Source organism: Saccopteryx bilineata, chromosome 3 (genome assembly GCF_036850765.1).
Source record: "Saccopteryx bilineata isolate mSacBil1 chromosome 3, mSacBil1_pri_phased_curated, whole genome shotgun sequence".
Taxonomy (NCBI): domain Eukaryota; kingdom Metazoa; phylum Chordata; class Mammalia; order Chiroptera; family Emballonuridae; genus Saccopteryx; species Saccopteryx bilineata.
Genome location: NC_089492.1, coordinates 307,302,490 through 307,318,910, shown reverse-complemented (window position 1 = coordinate 307,318,910; position 16,421 = coordinate 307,302,490). Strand labels below are relative to the sequence as shown.

At 49.0% G+C, this 16,421-nt stretch overlaps 2 protein-coding genes across 4 annotated transcripts in view; both read right to left on the bottom strand.

Moving 5' to 3' along the window:
• LOC136332066 (sialic acid-binding Ig-like lectin 6) overlaps positions 1 to 3,094 on the bottom strand; it is a 33,488-nt gene extending 30,394 nt beyond the window's left edge. For 2 of the 3 annotated variants that reach the window (XM_066271321.1, XM_066271324.1), the window contains exons 1-6: positions 2,961 to 3,094; positions 2,516 to 2,887; positions 2,087 to 2,365; positions 1,842 to 1,889; positions 1,102 to 1,356; positions 733 to 1,017 (exon numbers count right to left, since the gene is read on the bottom strand). In XM_066271321.1, the coding sequence (XP_066127418.1) occupies positions 733 to 1,017; positions 1,102 to 1,356; positions 1,842 to 1,889; positions 2,087 to 2,365; positions 2,516 to 2,887; positions 2,961 to 3,003 (1,282 nt within the window). In that variant the 5' untranslated portion in view covers positions 3,004 to 3,094. The remainder of the gene's footprint in view (positions 1 to 732; positions 1,018 to 1,101; positions 1,357 to 1,841; positions 1,890 to 2,086; positions 2,366 to 2,515; positions 2,888 to 2,960) is intronic. The other variant, XM_066271325.1, reaches the window with a different exon arrangement.
• A 9,456-nt stretch (positions 3,095 to 12,550) lies between these two features.
• On the bottom strand, positions 12,551 to 16,048 carry LOC136332076 (sialic acid-binding Ig-like lectin 14). Its single transcript, XM_066271340.1, is given in 7 exon segments — positions 12,551 to 13,071; positions 13,187 to 13,322; positions 13,420 to 13,677; positions 14,812 to 14,859; positions 15,059 to 15,328; positions 15,541 to 15,924; positions 15,991 to 16,048. Coding segments are annotated over 7 exon segments (1,158 nt in total). The 5' UTR covers positions 16,016 to 16,048; the 3' UTR covers positions 12,551 to 13,034.
• Positions 16,049 to 16,421: the final 373 nt, after the last annotated feature.

The following is a 16,421-nucleotide window of genomic DNA, read 5'->3' as shown; positions in this document are numbered from 1 at the left end:
ATGTGTTCTGTTAGTGCACCTACTCTCCATCCAAGACTCAGTCACTCAGCCTCCTGTTGCCTTGTAGACCCTGGATCAGACCCTTTCCCGGCCACCCCCTTCCCTGACCTGGGACTGAGAACCTAACACCCCTCCCTCCACCTCCTCCAAGCTCCATCTCTCTGGGGCTGTTATTGCTTGAATTGTGGGTCTGCAAAACTCTTATTTGCTGTCTCAACCCTCCATACCCCTCAGCTGGCCCCATACCTCAGAATATGACCTCATTTGGAGGCAGGGTCTTTAGAGAGTTAACAGTTACAATGAAAGCACTGCATTGGGCCCTTAATCCAATGTAACGAGGGTCCTCATAAAAATGCGGGACTTCCACACAGACATACACTGGGAGAATCACCATGGGAACATAAAGGCAGAGATTGACATGATTTTTGTACAAGATAAGGAATACTAAAGACTGCCAGCAGAACCCCAGAAGCTGGTGGAGACCAGCCACACTCACACAGCCCCAGAGAAACCCTGCCGGAACCTTGACCTTAGACTTCTAGCCTCCAGAACTGTGAGGCCAGAACTCCCCCCAGCTTAAGCTTCCCAGATGTAAGTATTTCCGTTCAGACAGGAGATGGAGAGCCCTGTCCTAGCGATCACCCCAGTCCAGGCCCGGCTCCTCCCCCAGCTCCATCTTCTCTGTGACCCACTCCTCTCTCTGTAAGTCTGTCCCCTATTAGACCCCCTGACCTGGCAGCAGCAGGACAGCGGCGCTCTGGGCCCCGTGGACATTGCTGGCCTCGCAACTGAGTCTGAGGCCGGCACTGAGCTCCCGGCTGAGGCTCAGGGAGCTGTTGGCCCAGGGCCCCGCTGAGCGGGAGGTGACCGTGCAGGAGGCATTGCTGTGGTTCCCCTCCAGCAGCCCCGCCCCCAGCCGCCAGCGCAGGGAGGGGGCCGGCTGGGCTCGGGAGGAGCAGCTGCAATGGAGACCTTCGTCCTCCCAGGAGCAGGAGGGGCCCAGCAACTGCGGGGGGTCTGTGGGGAGGGAGGAGAAAGGTCAACGGTGTATCTGCCCTCCCAGGACCCAGGTAACTTGCTCACAGTCATACCCACACTCACAGAACACGAAGAGGTTTAGAGAGAGAGTCTGGGAGCCCAGCGGGTGCCCAGCCCGGCAGGAGAACTCCCCTTCTTCCGCAGTCCCCACACGGGGCAGCTCCAGGGTCGCGGTGCTGGAGATGGGGGTGGCGTTCAGAGCTGGGGACCCCCGGAACCAGCTCAGCTCTGCAGGGGGGTTGCTCTCAGCCACACAGAGCAGCCGCATAGCCTCGCCCTCCAGGATGGAAAGGGTTGTGTTTTGCAGAATCTGCAGGGCTTCAGGGAAAGAAGTGCAGAAAGGGACATGTGGTGAGCAAAGCTAGAGTCTCTCTCCTTCTGTGATGTCCACACTAGTTCTGAGGAGGGGACAGTAGTGCTCTGGCCTCAGGCCTTCAGAAGAGGCTCAAAGGATTCCCCTGCAGTCACCCAGGTTGTCTGGTAAATGGAGAGCCGAAGGCTTGGGATATGTGACAACAGATGCAGTTATGGGCCAAAGAGGAGATAAACAGAAGCAGCAGGAGGAAAAACCTCAGAGAGAGGATGGAGTGAGAGGGATGTGAGCTTCTTTGGATCTGGCCACAGACAGCTGTGGGTGAGCAAAGCATGAACTTTAGGGAGTTAAGATTTGGGGGGATGGGCTTTCAGTCTGACCTCAGTACCTGACTTCCTCTATACATCTCACTAGTCCCCAGCCCTTTGGTGCTCTGAGACCCACTGAGACCCTGGATCCCTTTCAGCCCTGGAGAGATGGCTCATCCTACCTGTGCTGTTTCCTTGGAAGATGCTGATGGCCGTGTTCTGTGGAGCATCTGGGACAGAAGGAGGTGGCAGCTTCAACATCCTTGGTGACAGAGGGGTGGGCATAGGGCCTTCCTCCCAGGACCATGGAAACAGGTAAGGGGAGTCCATTCCAGGTGGACTTCAAGGACTATGATTTCAGGCTCTGGCCCATCTCTGTCCTGGCCTCAAACCCTCAAGCACCCTGCTGTCCTGACCCAGCACTCACAGGTGACATTGAGCTGGACAGTTCTCTCCACGGTCACACCAGTTGCAGGAAAATGCACCTGACAGGTGAGGTTGGTGCCGTTGTCTTGGAGCCGTGGGGTGAGGGTGATCACCGAGGACAGAATGGTCCTGGGGCCCAGAGAGGTGTGGGAGACTGACGTCCAGGAGAAGATGGGGGGTGTGCCCCACTCACAGGCCCAGGACACAGAGCAGGTCAGGTTACTGGGGTGGCCTGCTTCCAGGGTCCCTGGGATGAGGATGTCGGGGGTGTGGGTCAGGGCTGGAGTGAAGAGAGAGAAGGTTAGGACCCTTGTTGTGTTGTCAGCCTGCCCCAGGTCATGTCATGGCTGTCCCTCTTTACCCTCAGGGGCCTTCATTTTTCTATTTTGGGTACCCCTCACCGGGGGCCTTTCTATGGGGCCCACCATACCTGTCACTTGCAGAGCGAGCATTTTGTCTGTGTAGAAGTGTGTATGGAAGTGACGTTTTATTTGAAAGAAGTAGGTCCCACTGTCCCTCATGTTGACATCCCTGATGGTCAGGGAGCAGTTGTTGGACTTGGGGTTCCTGGGGAGGAAGAACCGGCCCTGGGTCCTCTCCTGCAGCTTCTGCTCTGGTTCGGCTGCGGCCACTGGAAGATCATTGTCTGTATTCACTCCGTTCCTGAACCAAAACATGTGGGAGGGTTCATAAAATGTCCAGGGGTAGGAAAATTTGCACGGCACAAAGACACACAGGCTCTCCTGCACTGTCACAGATTCCTGTAGTTCCAGCCGGTACCTTGAACTCTGAACCAAGGGCCCTGGGGAAAAAAGCGCAGCCTGAGCTTTAGGGCCTCCTCACAAGTGGGCTTCCCTCTCCCCTCTCCTACTCACCTCCCCACAGCACGGGTAGCAGCAGCAGTAGCCTCAACAGCATCCCTTCCTCATGCCCAGAGACAGTGTGCCTTCTGGGGTCTGTCTACAGAGAAACAAAGGATGCAGATCAGCGGAGGTAAAGAAAACATAGCCAGGAAGACTGTGGTGAGAAAAAGGTCACAAGACCAGAAAAAGGAAGTGGAGATTTTACATAGAGTCCACAATGATTGACTCTGAGATCCAACAGCCCCATCTCTGCATGTGGCCAATGAACTCTGAGGCTCAGATAGGAGGGGTTTGCCCAACTAAGGCAGCAAAGGAGGACGAAAACCCCTAATCCATGGGTTCATGCACAATCCTCTGCACTGGAGAAGCAGGTCCCATTTGGCCAGCTCCCTGGAAGTCATGGCAGTGGGACCCTCATGGAGGCAGCCAGCTAGGGATGGGTCCCACTGTCACCTATATGGGCACCAGAGGCAAAAGAAGTTTAGATGAAACAACAGAAATACCACAGACCTGTGAGGGAAAAAGGACAAGATGGTGGGCTTGAGCTTTATTGAAGGCAACAGGGAGCCATGGAAGGTTCTTCAACAAGAAAGGAGCAGAGTCATACAGGTATCAACATGGTCCCTTTGAGGCCATTGAAGAAAAGTGCTGGAAGAGAGAGACAGGAGGTCAGAGAGGAGACACTGTGATTGTTCAGGAAGAGACAACCAAACCTGCAGGGTGATGGAGGAAAGAGTTGAGATGAAGACACTGAGGAAGTGAAATTTGAAGGCAGGTGTGGAGGGTGGGGAGGGAGACTTGTAGAGTGACCCCCAGGGCCCTGATCTAGTAATGGGATGGAGGCACCATCACCAAGAGCACAATAAACGTGCAGGGGTGGGCTGGGAGGAGGATCGCAGAGAAGACAGCAGAGTTGGCCCATGGGGTTCTTTCCTGGGGACCCTTGGCTGCTTGTCACATTCAGAGACGGTGTCATATATTGGGAGTCATAGTTCACACAGTACACAATACATCTCTATCCTGAAGTATTCCCACCTCTTGCATCTTGAGAAATCTGGTGTTTAGAGAGCCACTGTGGGCCATTAGGTCCCCAAAGAGGTAGAATTGACCTCAGGGTCTCTCTTCCATGTTTTGATGGGACCAGTAGCCAGAGGGGAATGACGGTGTCTCTTGGCCACCTGCAGGGTCTGAAGGTGGCTGTCAGGTGGGCTAATGTTAGCCAGAAAACCCCTGGGTTGAACTGGGACAAGATGCAGAGGCTGACCCTGTTTGCTGTCAATGACTGAAGGTCACATGTTGTACCTGCACCATCCTGCAGGGACCACTGTGGCCAACAGAGCCTCTGACTGCAGCCCCACCCAGAAACTCTTCCTCAGAACTCTGATGCCCTCACAGTTTTGGCCACTGAAGCTTTGACATCTCTGGAATGTAAGGAGCAGTCTAGGGTCCCTTGTCACCATCTGATTAGTACGGAGGTGGGAGTACTGCTGGGTGGTGAGAGAACTGGGGACTTTTTCCTGAAAGAAATGTTTGGTTTCTGCCCTAACTTTCCCTCCTTTTTTTTTAAGTGAGAGGAGGGGAGATAGACAGACTCCCACATGTGCCCCAACCAGGATCTACCAGACAACTCCTGTCTGGGGCTGAGGCTCAAATCAACCGAGCCATGGATGAGGGAGGGGAAACGACAGAGAAGGGGGAGAGGGAGGTAAAAAAAAAAACAGATGGTTGCTTCTCAAGTGTGTCCTGACTGGGGATCGAACCTGGAATGTCTGCAAGCTGGGCTGAAGCTATATCCACTGAGCTCACCGGCCAGTGTCCCAAACTTCTCCCTTCAACAGAAAGATCCCTCTCCCTTGAGCCGCTGCAGGGGAAGTGAAAGCTGAGCTCTTCTCCCCTTGATCTGCAGCGGGATGAACATTTCCCTTCCCCTGTGCCCTGAAAGCCTGCCTCTCACATCCTAAAGACCAGCACCCTCTTCCCTCAAGAGAGGTGTGGAGTCTGAGGACACCTTTCTTGGAGGCCCTCTAAAGAACAGCGGGACTCTAAGAGTCTCCTGAGACCAAAACTCCTTGTAGAACCCACCCCAGGGCTGGAGATACAGACATCTCAGGAAGCATTGGGGAAACTCTTGAATCTGTCTCCCTAGATCCCTACGGACAGAGTCTGGGACTGAGCCTGGAGCCCCTACTTGAACACCAGACCTGAATAAGCAATTTGGGAGCAGGAGGTGACAACCTATGACTGTGCCTGGGCTCCTCCTCACAGTTTCTGTGAGCCCCACTCATACAGGGACAAAATATTTCTTTCCATTCTCTCCACAGCTCCTCCAGCCTCCACAGTTCCTCCCTTCCATGGGCTCCATTCTTACTGTGTCCTCACATGGTCATCCTTCTCTGGGTTTCTGTGTCCTAATCTCTCATCTTCTTCTTTTTTTTTATGGTTACACTTTTTTTTTTTAATGAATCTATCCTGATGACATTGGTTTATAAAATTATATGGGTTTTAGATGCACAATTCTGTAATACATCATAGAATATAATATACATCCGTATATTGTATTGTGTGTTCATCACCAACACTAGTCTCCTTCTGTCACCATTCACTCCCCTTTTAGACTCTTCTACCTCCCCGCCCTCCTTCCCCTCTGGTAGTCCCCATATTGTTCCCCTTGGCTACTAGATTTTTGTCTATTTGTTTGTTTGTGCTTAATCATTTCACCTTTATCACTAAGCCCTCTGTTCTCTGACAGCTGTCAGTCTAATGATCTCTTCTTTTAAGAACACTAGTTCTATTGTATCTGGGCTCTCTGCATCTCCTTATTTTCACTGAATTATGTCCTGAACGGCCCTATCTCTAAATACAGTCATGTTCGTAGGTGCTGTGGGTTAAGACTTCAACATATGCAATAGACATGGGACACATTCATTTCATAACATCCACCTGCCTCTTTCCTCTCCACTCTGAGCCCAGGTTTTCACTCTACAACCTGGGATTTGGGGAGAGAGTCAGTTCCTCTTCTCCAGGGAGCTCAAGGAGGAGAGGACAGGGAAGAGTGAGAGGGAGGAAAGGTCGCCTGGTCCTGCTGGGAGAGTGTCCTGAAGGACCTGAGAACTAAGCCCCCCAAACCCCAGTCCCACCTCTGCCTTTTAGAATTCTTCTTTTTATTTAAATTATTTTTATTTCTTTATTCATTTTGGAAGAGAGAGAGAGAGAGAGAGAGAGAGAGAGAGGAAGAAGCATCAACTCCCACACATGCCTTGACCAGGCAAGTCCAGGGTTTTGAACTGGCGACCTCAGCATTCCAGGTCGACGCTTGATCCACTGCACCACCACAGGTCAGGTGAATTCTCCTTTTATTAATGTTTATTTTAGAGAGAGGAAGAGAAAGAGTAAGAGAGACCTGAACATCTCTCTATTCCTGTCTTTGCCTTGACCAGAGATCCAACCAGCAACCTCTGTGCTTCGGGGCGATGTTCTAACCAACCGAGCTCTCCAGGCAAGGCAGCCTTTGAGCATTTTCAAGCTGCTGTCAGACTAACTGGGTTGGGAACCAGGAGAATGTCAACCTCTCCATCCTGAGGTGGCTTCTACACTCCACTATTTGATGCTGCTTCTTCTGCTGGAGAGAGGAGAGAGCTCCCTCAGCAAACCGGGGCTGAACAATGCCAGTCCATTGCCCTGGGCTCTCCAGGCTGACCTGGAGCCTCAGAACCCCACCTCGAGAGTGTAGACCACCCTTGGGTTAGATCCTCTTTTGAACCTGAGAACTGCTCCCTCATGCGTGAGGCTGAAGAGGACTTCAGTACCTGGAGGGACAGCTTGGCAGCTCTATGTCCAGAGCCACATTAACAGGGAGACATGGCAAGAGAGGGCAGTCCAGGGACCCCTCCTTCCCCTCCCCCTTCTGTATGCAGCTGCCAAGAAGTTCCAGGAGGTTGTCCTGAGACCATCAGCTTCTCCTTCCCTTTCCCAGAAACACTGAGAGTTTTCTTTTCCTGTTGTCACAGGATGAGTTCTTCAAGAATCAGTCCTTCTTTATTGACTGTCCATTGCCTAGACTTGTCCATCCATGCGCATTCCCCGGATCACTCGAATTGTCCCGTCAGAATCACCAAAGACTTTAAAGGGCTAAACCCCACAATTTCTGTTCCCAATTTAAGTGGATACTGCCCCCTCAGCAGCATAGGATCCGCTCTTTCACCTGTTCCTTTTTGAAGCACTTTAGCCCAGCTTCTGTGCCACCTACAGCTGCCGTCTTGTCCACCTGCGGACACCATGCACACGCTGTAAAGTGCATCGTCTGTCCCAGTCCCTTCCACAACTTCCTGCACTGCCCCCAGGGGGCGCTCTACTCCACAGACACACTGACCCCTATGGAGCCCCAGGCACCAGGATCTGTGCCATCAGAGCTCTGGAGAAGAGCAGCTCCACCGGAAATACTTCCCAGGTCCTGGACACGTTTGCAAATAAAGGTTCCTCTTCCAAAATGGCTGCGTTCATTCTCTTTGGAAGAAGGTGAGTCAAATACTACCAGAGGATACGCTACTTTACTGTAATTTCCAGTAATTATTTGCAAGTCCCATACTTTGTGTTCACTTATAATTGCTACTTACTAGTGGATGTTGACATTCCATGTGAAGTTCTTTTTCGAAAAACAAATACTATTTTTTTTTCATTTTAAATTAATTGTAATTTATTGTGTTAACATGAATTCAAGTGTCTCACTCAATATCACTTCCTCACCCCCAACCCCTTGTCTCCCACTCCCACCCCCTTGTCTCCCGTAGCCACCTGGCCACTCCTATCTATGGCCGATGCACAAATCAACGGATCTGTCCTCAGTGCCTGAGGCTGATGCTTAGACCAACCCAGGCTATCCTCAGCGCTTGGGGTGGACAGTAGAACCAATCAAGTCACTGGCTGTGAGAGGGAGGAGAGAGAGAATGGGGAGAAGGAGGGAAAGAGGAGCAGATGGTCTCTTCTCGTGTGTGCCCTGATTGGACATTGGACCTGGGACATCCATAAAACCCCTTCCCTTTGGGTTTCGCTGTCCTGTTATCTGTATCTCTGTGTTATGTATACGTAGTTTCTACTAATCCCTTCACCTTCTCCTATCCCATTCCCTCATCCTCCTTCCCTCTGACAGCTATCTCTCTGCTCTCTGTGAAAATACTAATTTTTTATGTTACAACCACAGGCTGTCTGGGATTTGATCCCTGCTGACTTCCTCACCTCCTACCTTTTTGCTCCATTACTTTTTTATATTATCCTGTAAGAAAAGCTAAAGCAACCTTTCTTGACAGTCATGGCCAGGCCCTGATGTTTTCCTATTGAATATAAACAATGTCACAGAATATCACTCTAGACAAGGCCATTGTGACTGTGGTGGATCAAGACTGCTCCAGTCATGTGTCCGCATAGACACAAACAGAAATATTGCCTAAGCCTTACATGACCAAATACTCCCCTACCTAGGGTAATAAAAATAACTGTTGATTGTTAACCAGCTACAGCTTCAGTCACTGCTATAAACCGAATGTTGTGCCCACTCCCCACATCCATATGTTGAAGCTCTAACCCCAGTGATGTGGTATTTGGAGAATACCACGTGCCTTTCTGAGAGATTAGGTCATGATGTGAATTTTCATGAATAAAATTGTTGCCCTTATAAAACAGGCCCCCATAAACACCGTCACCCCTTCTCATTGTAAAGACACTTGAGAACATGTTACCTATGATCCAGGCAGTGAGCCCTTCCCAGATATCTAACCTGTCTGAGTTTTTATCTTAAATTTCACAGTTCGAGAACAATGCATTTCCGTGGTCTATAAGCTCAGTCTCTACTACTTTATTATAGCAACCGGCACAGCCTATACAGACACCCGTGGCAGCTCAGAGACATCGCTGGGTGAGACTGGCATATATTTATCTAACTGACAACTTGATGAAGATACCGAGTATTTCTGTCATTCTAGAAAGTACTACCCACCATACCTTTCCGCCTCAGTTCCAGGATTCTTAGCCTGCCTTGCTTGAGTGAGAACCTCTGCCCATGAACTGGGCGGCATCCTGGAAAAAGGAGCCCCAGACCCTCAGCTGCATTCACGTGGAATTTAACCTCCTCACTGAGACCTGACAGGGGGAGACCTGGCAGGGGGTGAGCAATGCTGGCAGGCCGGCTGTCCTGGGAAGACACATTAGATCGGCTTGGAGGGGAGGAGCCTTTTTGCTGGCACCGTCCACTTGGGGTGCGGTTTCCATCACACTGAGCTGGGGTAGAATGGAGGAGGCGGGTGATGCTTCCAGTGCATGGAATCTCATTGTTCCTACCAAGTTGTAGTAAATGATCTTAAATACATGTTTTATTTTCTGATGCTTGCTTTTAGCACAAATTCCAGAGAACTTAACTGGTTGTTTAAAGAACTAATTGTCACAAGTTATGCTTGTTTGACAGTACAGCGAGCCCACGGAGCACCTCATGCTACCATTTCAGAAGTGGAACCAGCAACATTATTCTGAAAGCGACAACTGAAAATGATGTAAGTGTCAATCAGCTGGCAAATGGATAAACAAAATGTGGTTTATCCCCCTACAATGGAACAATATCTAATAATTAAGAACAAACATAGTTATTTTTAAATAATACAATAGTTTATATTAATTAAAAAATTAAGGACATGTACTCCAACATGGTTGAACCAAGAAATGTATTGCTCACCAAATGATTCAGATGCAAGACATTTGATATGATTTTATACATATGAAATGCTCATAAAAACAGATTAGTAGAGATTGGAAGTAGGTATAGTTGTTAATGGGCTCAAAAGTCCTTTCTAGGTTAATCAAAATGTGTGACAATGGTTACACAATTCCATAAATTTAGCAAGAAATTAGCAAACTGTATTATTCAAATGAATAAATATTGTTACATAAACTAATCCTCAATAAAAAATGTTTAAAATCGGCTGGAGACTTCTGTTTCTGAGCACGAGAAACTAGCAGTATCCAGAATGATTATTTTTCTGTAAACAAATAGAATACTGAACAAAATACAGGTGGTAGCTTGCAATGGCACAACAACAATTAAAAAGACTAAAATTTTACTTAGTTGAGGAGCCAGACATTGGACATTAAGAAAACTGTCTTCGATTCCCAGCCAGGGCACACAGGAGAGGTGCCCATCTGCTTCTGCACCCCTCCCCCTCTCCTTCCTCTCTGTCTCTCTCTTCTCCTCCCGCAGCCAAGGCTCCATTAGAACAAAAGATGGCCTGGGCGCTGGGGATGGCTCCTTGGCCTCTGCCCCAGGCGACAGAGTGATGCCCCAGATGGGCAGGCATCGCCCCCTGGTGGGCATGCCGGGTGGATCCCCATCGGGCGCATGCGGGAATCTGTCTGACTGCGTTTCCAGCTTCAGAAAAATACAAAAAAAAAAAAAAAAGAAGAAGAAAACTATCGTAGCTAAAATGTGTATCAGAGTTTTAAACAGCAAACAGCATTGCAGAGAAAAGCTTCAAGGTTGAGTGATTAGTAAAATACTAATTGGCATGTACAAACCTCATAAGGCCAAACAAGAGCAATTTTTAAGGATAGAACAATTACCAGACAGCTATTAGATGGAAACTTTTCTGTAGATTACAACGTGGTAGGACTTGTACATATTCCCCCCAACCAGAGTGAAGAAACTTCCTTTAATATATGGGCATTCTGTCAAATCCTCAAAAGGGTCATAGCACCCAAGTATAAGAAAATCAGCTCTAAAACCAAGGCTATACTAGTCCTATCTTAGAAAAGAAGCTAATAATTAAAGAGCCTTAAAAATATTGGCTCAACATGCAAGTCACTTGACTGCCTTCAAAGAAAAGGATTAGTGTTCTTTAAACAAATACAACAAAACCAAGAGTCAGCCACATAAAATTGACAATGTCCACCACTCAATGAAAAATTACTAGACAAATTAAGAAGTATGAAAATGCATCAAGCCCCAGCTAGTAGGTTCAGTGGTAGAGCATCAGCCTAGTGTGTGGGTGTCCCAGGTTTGATTCCTGGTCAAGGCCCACAGGAAAAGTGCCCATTTGCTTCTCCACCTCTTCCCCTCTCACATCTCTTTCTCTCTCTCTTCCCCTACTGCAGTCATGGCTCAACTGGAGTGAGTTGGCACCAGGCACTGAGCATGGCTCCATGGCCTTTGCCTCAGGCATTAAGAAGAGGTCAGTTGCTGAGCAATGGAACAATGCCCTCAGATGGGCAGAGCGTCTCCCCATAGTGGGCTTGCCAGGTGTATCCAGTTCCGGTACATGCGAGACTATCTCTCTGCCTCCCCTCTTCTCACTGAACAATGAAAAAAGATACCTCAGTTCATAAGAAAGAAGCCATTCAGTAAATCATGCTCACACATGATGGAGGAGATGAACTTAACTGACAAAGTCATTAAAAGACTTCTTACAAATATGATGCATATATTCAAGGATATAAAGGAAAACATTACCATCATTAGAGAAGAAAGAAGAGATTACAAACTGAGGAACTGCAGCTTCTAGAGGAAAAAAATATCTGGAAAGCTAGTGTCAATGAGGTTAACAGGAGAATCAACATTGTAGAGTAATCAGTAAGCTTGAGAACGTAGCTAAAACTTCTCTTCTAACTGGAAAACACAGAAGGAGAAAAGTGGAGAAAGGTAACACAGGAAAAAGTTGAGACCCAAAAAAGAAGAAAAGGAGAACATATAAATATATTTTTACTTATTTATTAAATAAATATGAGCTCCCATTTTTTACAAATATGATTACACTATGAAATGACAGACTCAAGATACTCAAAAACTCCCAATAGGAAAACATCTCTTCTTCTCTCCCATTTTTTATATCAAACACACATGCTGAACACACACACATGCACGCACACTTACACAACACCAAGACAAATATTAATCACAACATTTAAGCCCAGTAAAAATTATAAGGTATTAAAACTAGCCAGACAGAAAGATAAACTTCAAATTAAAAAAATAAAAATTACAGTAAAATTTTCATTATAAAGAAAAACACTATGAAAGCCAATAGAAGTGGAAGAATTGAAAGGGAAAAACGTTTTCCTAGAATTTTTTACTCAATAAAAATATCTTTTTAAAGCTAATTGAAAAGAAAAAAAACTTTTGCAGCCAAAGATCAGCTGGGAGAATTTGTCACCAGCACACCTGCATTACAGGAATTGTATGAAAAGATCTTCAGGTTAATGGAAAACAATAGGGAGGGGGAAATGAAGAAAGTTTGATACAAACTTTTAATTATAACATAACTAAGAACTAGAGACACAAAGTACAATGAGATAGATGACTATAGCTAACAGTACTGTACAATACATCAAAAAGTAGATAAGAGAACAAATCCTGATTTTTTGCTGCGGACTGAAATATATTTTCCCTCTTTCTTTCCTTACTTTTTATTGCATCTACATTAGAAGATGGATTTCTCAGAATATATTGTGATAATAACATAATACATGAAAATAAAACCATCATGCTATATGTTTTGAACTCACACACTGGTGTATGTCAATTAATTTTCAATAAAACAGAAAAGAGGAAACTGGTACTATAAGGAAATTTAAATGCATACAAAGAAATAGAGAGCAATTGAACATGCTAATATGATAAGAAATATAAAAGAGTTGATTTTTCTAATTAAAAATCACTTTTAAACTATTGGGGTTTTTATTGAACTACCATTTAAAAATAATATATTATGGGATTTTTAACAATATATTATGGAGTTGAATTATGGGCTTATCAGATCCACATTTAAGGTGAGCACACAAACATAATATTACATAGAGTTTATTTACATTAGTACTAACACTGTTATCTCTGTCCTCACGTGTCCTCCATCACTGAGCGAGAACCTTCAGGAGAGTCCTGTAACCAGAGGTGAAGGGCGTCTCTGAGAGGACAAGGACAGAGTCATCCAGCACCTCCTTGCTCCACTGAGCTGTGCGGAGTGGGCATTGGGACACAGTGGTTACATGGATCCTCATCCACCTGCCAGGGCCCTGGAGCCCAGACCTCAGCACCACCTTGAGGACGGGGCTCAGTCACTCCTCACGGACTTCTCCCCTGGGAGCCCCTAACCTGTGGGGGAAACAAGATCTGAAATGTCGGAACTAGTTCGGTGCAGGGAGAAAAAGAGATGTGTGAAGCCACCAAGGTGTCTCCAAATTCAAGAGACCCTGAGAAACCTTCTCACCTGGTGTAGTAGAGCCAGGTGAGGCCATAGGTGAGGAGGAAGCCAGTCCCCATGAGGGCCCCTCTGATCAGGGTGAGGACCAGGGGCCAGGAGCCCTGCTGCTCCTCACAGACATGGGGGCAGGAAGAAGACACACCTGTGACAGGAAGAGGTGGAGTGGTGGAGGCGTGAGTTTCCTTAAGCCCGTGCCTCAGCCCTCATTAATGTCACCCCCAAAATACAGGTGTCCTCACCCTGCACAGCGAGGTTCAGGGAGATGTGGTAGGAGATCCGTGGGTGCTGAGCTCGGCAGGTGAACTCCCCTCCATCTGCCAAGACCACCTGGGGCAGCTCCAGGACCCCGGGATCCCAGGCCTTGGAGGGGCTCAGTGTCACGCTCCCCCGAGACCAGCTCAGCCTGGCAGGAGGGCTGCCATCCGTTTCACAGACCAAGCGCAGGGACTGTCCCTCCTGGACTCGCAGGGAGGTGGCATTGCCCAGGACCTCGAGGACTAAGGGGACGGAGAGAGCCGGAAGAGCAGGGCTGAGAGGCCTTTCCTTATCTGTCCACCCACAGACTCAGAAATGGAAAATGTTTTTGATGAGACAAGTATTGCAAGCTAGGGCCAGTAGAGGAAAGATCCATGGGGTGGGGGAAGAAGAGGCAACCTGCTGAGCCCAGACCAGGGGGAGGAACATTTGGGAAAGAGTTGGTTATTTCTAGACCTGCAGAGACCACTCAGGACGTGGACCCTGACCTGATACATTGTGCAGAGGTGCTGACACATGGAGGTCTGACCATTGGAGCTCACACACGGGTGATGCTCTCGGCCTCTCTCTTGAGGAATGAGGGAGCCATGGTGCATTCCGAGCAGGAATAGAATAGGGACACATCTGGTGCGTGTAGAGTAAACAGTGGGGCCTAAATTGTGAGGAGCAGGGAAAGGAGAGACTGGAGGCTGGTGGCCCAAGAAAAGGCTTGTCCAGGTCCAGTTCTTTCATGTTCAGGTGAGAGGGACGGCAAAGGCCCAAGGTGGGCTGCACTCGTGGGGATGAAGGAAGTTCGATTTTTGATACGTTTTCGGGAAGTCACATTTACACAACTCAGTGAGTCATGGGGAGAGCTGGGTGAACACAGAATGGCTAAGGTGACTCTCAGGACATTGAGTCAGGTTCCTGAGGCAGGATGCCCCCCCACGAGGGGAACAGAGGGCACTTGGGTGATCGGGACAGCACAGAGTTAGTGGGTCTTCAGGGCAGAGGCAGGATGGAAACACCAGGGTGGACGAGCTCACCCGAGGGATTGGGCAGGAAGTGGCTGGTAATCGGGCACCGGCTGTGGGCTCATCTCCTCATAGGAGACGGAGCTGGCACAGTCAGGGAGAGGGAAGGAGTGAGGAACAAATGTCACAAGAATATGAGGGAGATAGGAGGTCAGGGTCAGGGAGCAACCAGAGGTGACAGAGAAGGGTCAACTAGCAATTCAGAAAACATACAGAGTCCTTGCAGGGGACAGGCCAGGGATGTGTGTGTGGCAGATACGGGACTAGAGAGGGGATGGAGAGTGGTGGGCCTCATTCTGCCCAACTTCAGAGCATGTGCCTCAGCCGACCTCTGAATTCAATTCCACCCAAGGTTTCTCCCACCTGTGCTGTTTCCCCGGAACACGCGGACGGTCAGATTCCTTGGGGCATCTGAAGGAGAAAATAGTCATTGGCCCCTGCAGTATGATGGGCTCATCGTGAGCATGGAGGTGGGTGCGGGTGTTCTCTCCATCTTCACCCCAGCCACACCTCCAGGGACACTCCCTACGTGTCTTCTTCCTCCGCAGGCTCTGCCCCCTCCCCAACACCTGCTGCTTTCAGGGACCAGTGGTCCTGACCGGGCACTCACAGGACACGTTGAGTTTGATGGTCTTCTCCCTCATCTTGCCGCCTTGCAAGGTCACTCGACAGGTGAGGTTGGCGCCATGGTCCTGAAGTGTTGGTGTGAGGGTGACCACTGCGGAGTTGGGAGTCTGTGGACCCAGGGAGGTGAAGTTGACCCCAACTCAGGAGAAGACCGGTGGTGTCTCCCACTCACAGGCCCACGGCACCATGCAGATAACGTTCTTGGGGTGGCCGGCTTCTAGGATATCCTGAAATTGGATGTCAGGGGTCAGATCTGGAGAAGAGAGAGACAGAGAATCAGGACCTGGGAGTGAGGGTGCCAGTTATGCCCCTCACAACATCTTCTACTTCTGGCCTTCCCCGCATCCTTTCCTCTTCGGACCCATGAGTCTATTTCAGAATGAGAAGAAGGAGCTCCTTCCTTTGTCACAGCCAAGGAGCCTTCAGAACCCATCCTAGTGTCTTCTTCTTGACCCCCTTCCTTACCTGTCACATGCACAGAGAGCTGGGTCTGTCCGTAATTATATCTCGCATAGGACCCTCTCTCCACCCTAAAGAAGTATGTTCCTGTGTCCCTTCTCTGTGCGTCTCTGATGTACAGGGAGCAGTTGTAGGTCCGGGGGTCCCCGAGGAGCTGGAATCGGCCCTTGGTCTCCTCCTGCACCTTATGACCTGGGTTGTTTGTGGCCACAGGGTCATGCTGGCCTGGGTAGGCTCCTTTCTGGAACCAGTAGCCGAGAGCTGGAGTGGAGTCAGTCCAGCCATCCTGGGGGTAGGAGAAGTCGCAGGGCATGTAGACACACAGGCCCTCCTGCACTGTCACGGACTCCTGCACCTGCAGCTGGAATCCTGGGTCCTGAGCCAGACACCCTGCGGGAACAAAGTGTCAGCCACACCCCTCACCCCAGCCAACACGCTCTCCCCTTGGGCACTCACCTGCCCACAGCAGCAGCAGTAGCATCTCTGGAAGGTTTCTGGGCCCATGTGGGTAAAAAGGAAAGGAAGGCAGTGGGAGGGGTGCTGAGGGGAGCAAGCCTCACGAAATCTTCAGATCAACATGTGACTTCCTGTCACAGAACAGGAAACTCACAGATGAAGCTTGTTTCCACTCTGCACAGATGGAATAAGTACTTCACAGTCCAGGGACCCTGGAGATTTGCCCATAGATTAGCTCAGGGCCTTTCCTGCTGCACCAGAGCAGGACCAAGACCTTTGAAGACATCTGAGGATCAGACATGTGAGTCCTAAGGTCCTCCCATCCAAGTGGTTTTTCTGAGCATTGGTTTTTACCCCAGGGTGCTGTAATCACCCAGAGGCCACAGCCCCATCCATACCCTCAAGGTGTTGTTCCTGCAAGGTGTAAGATT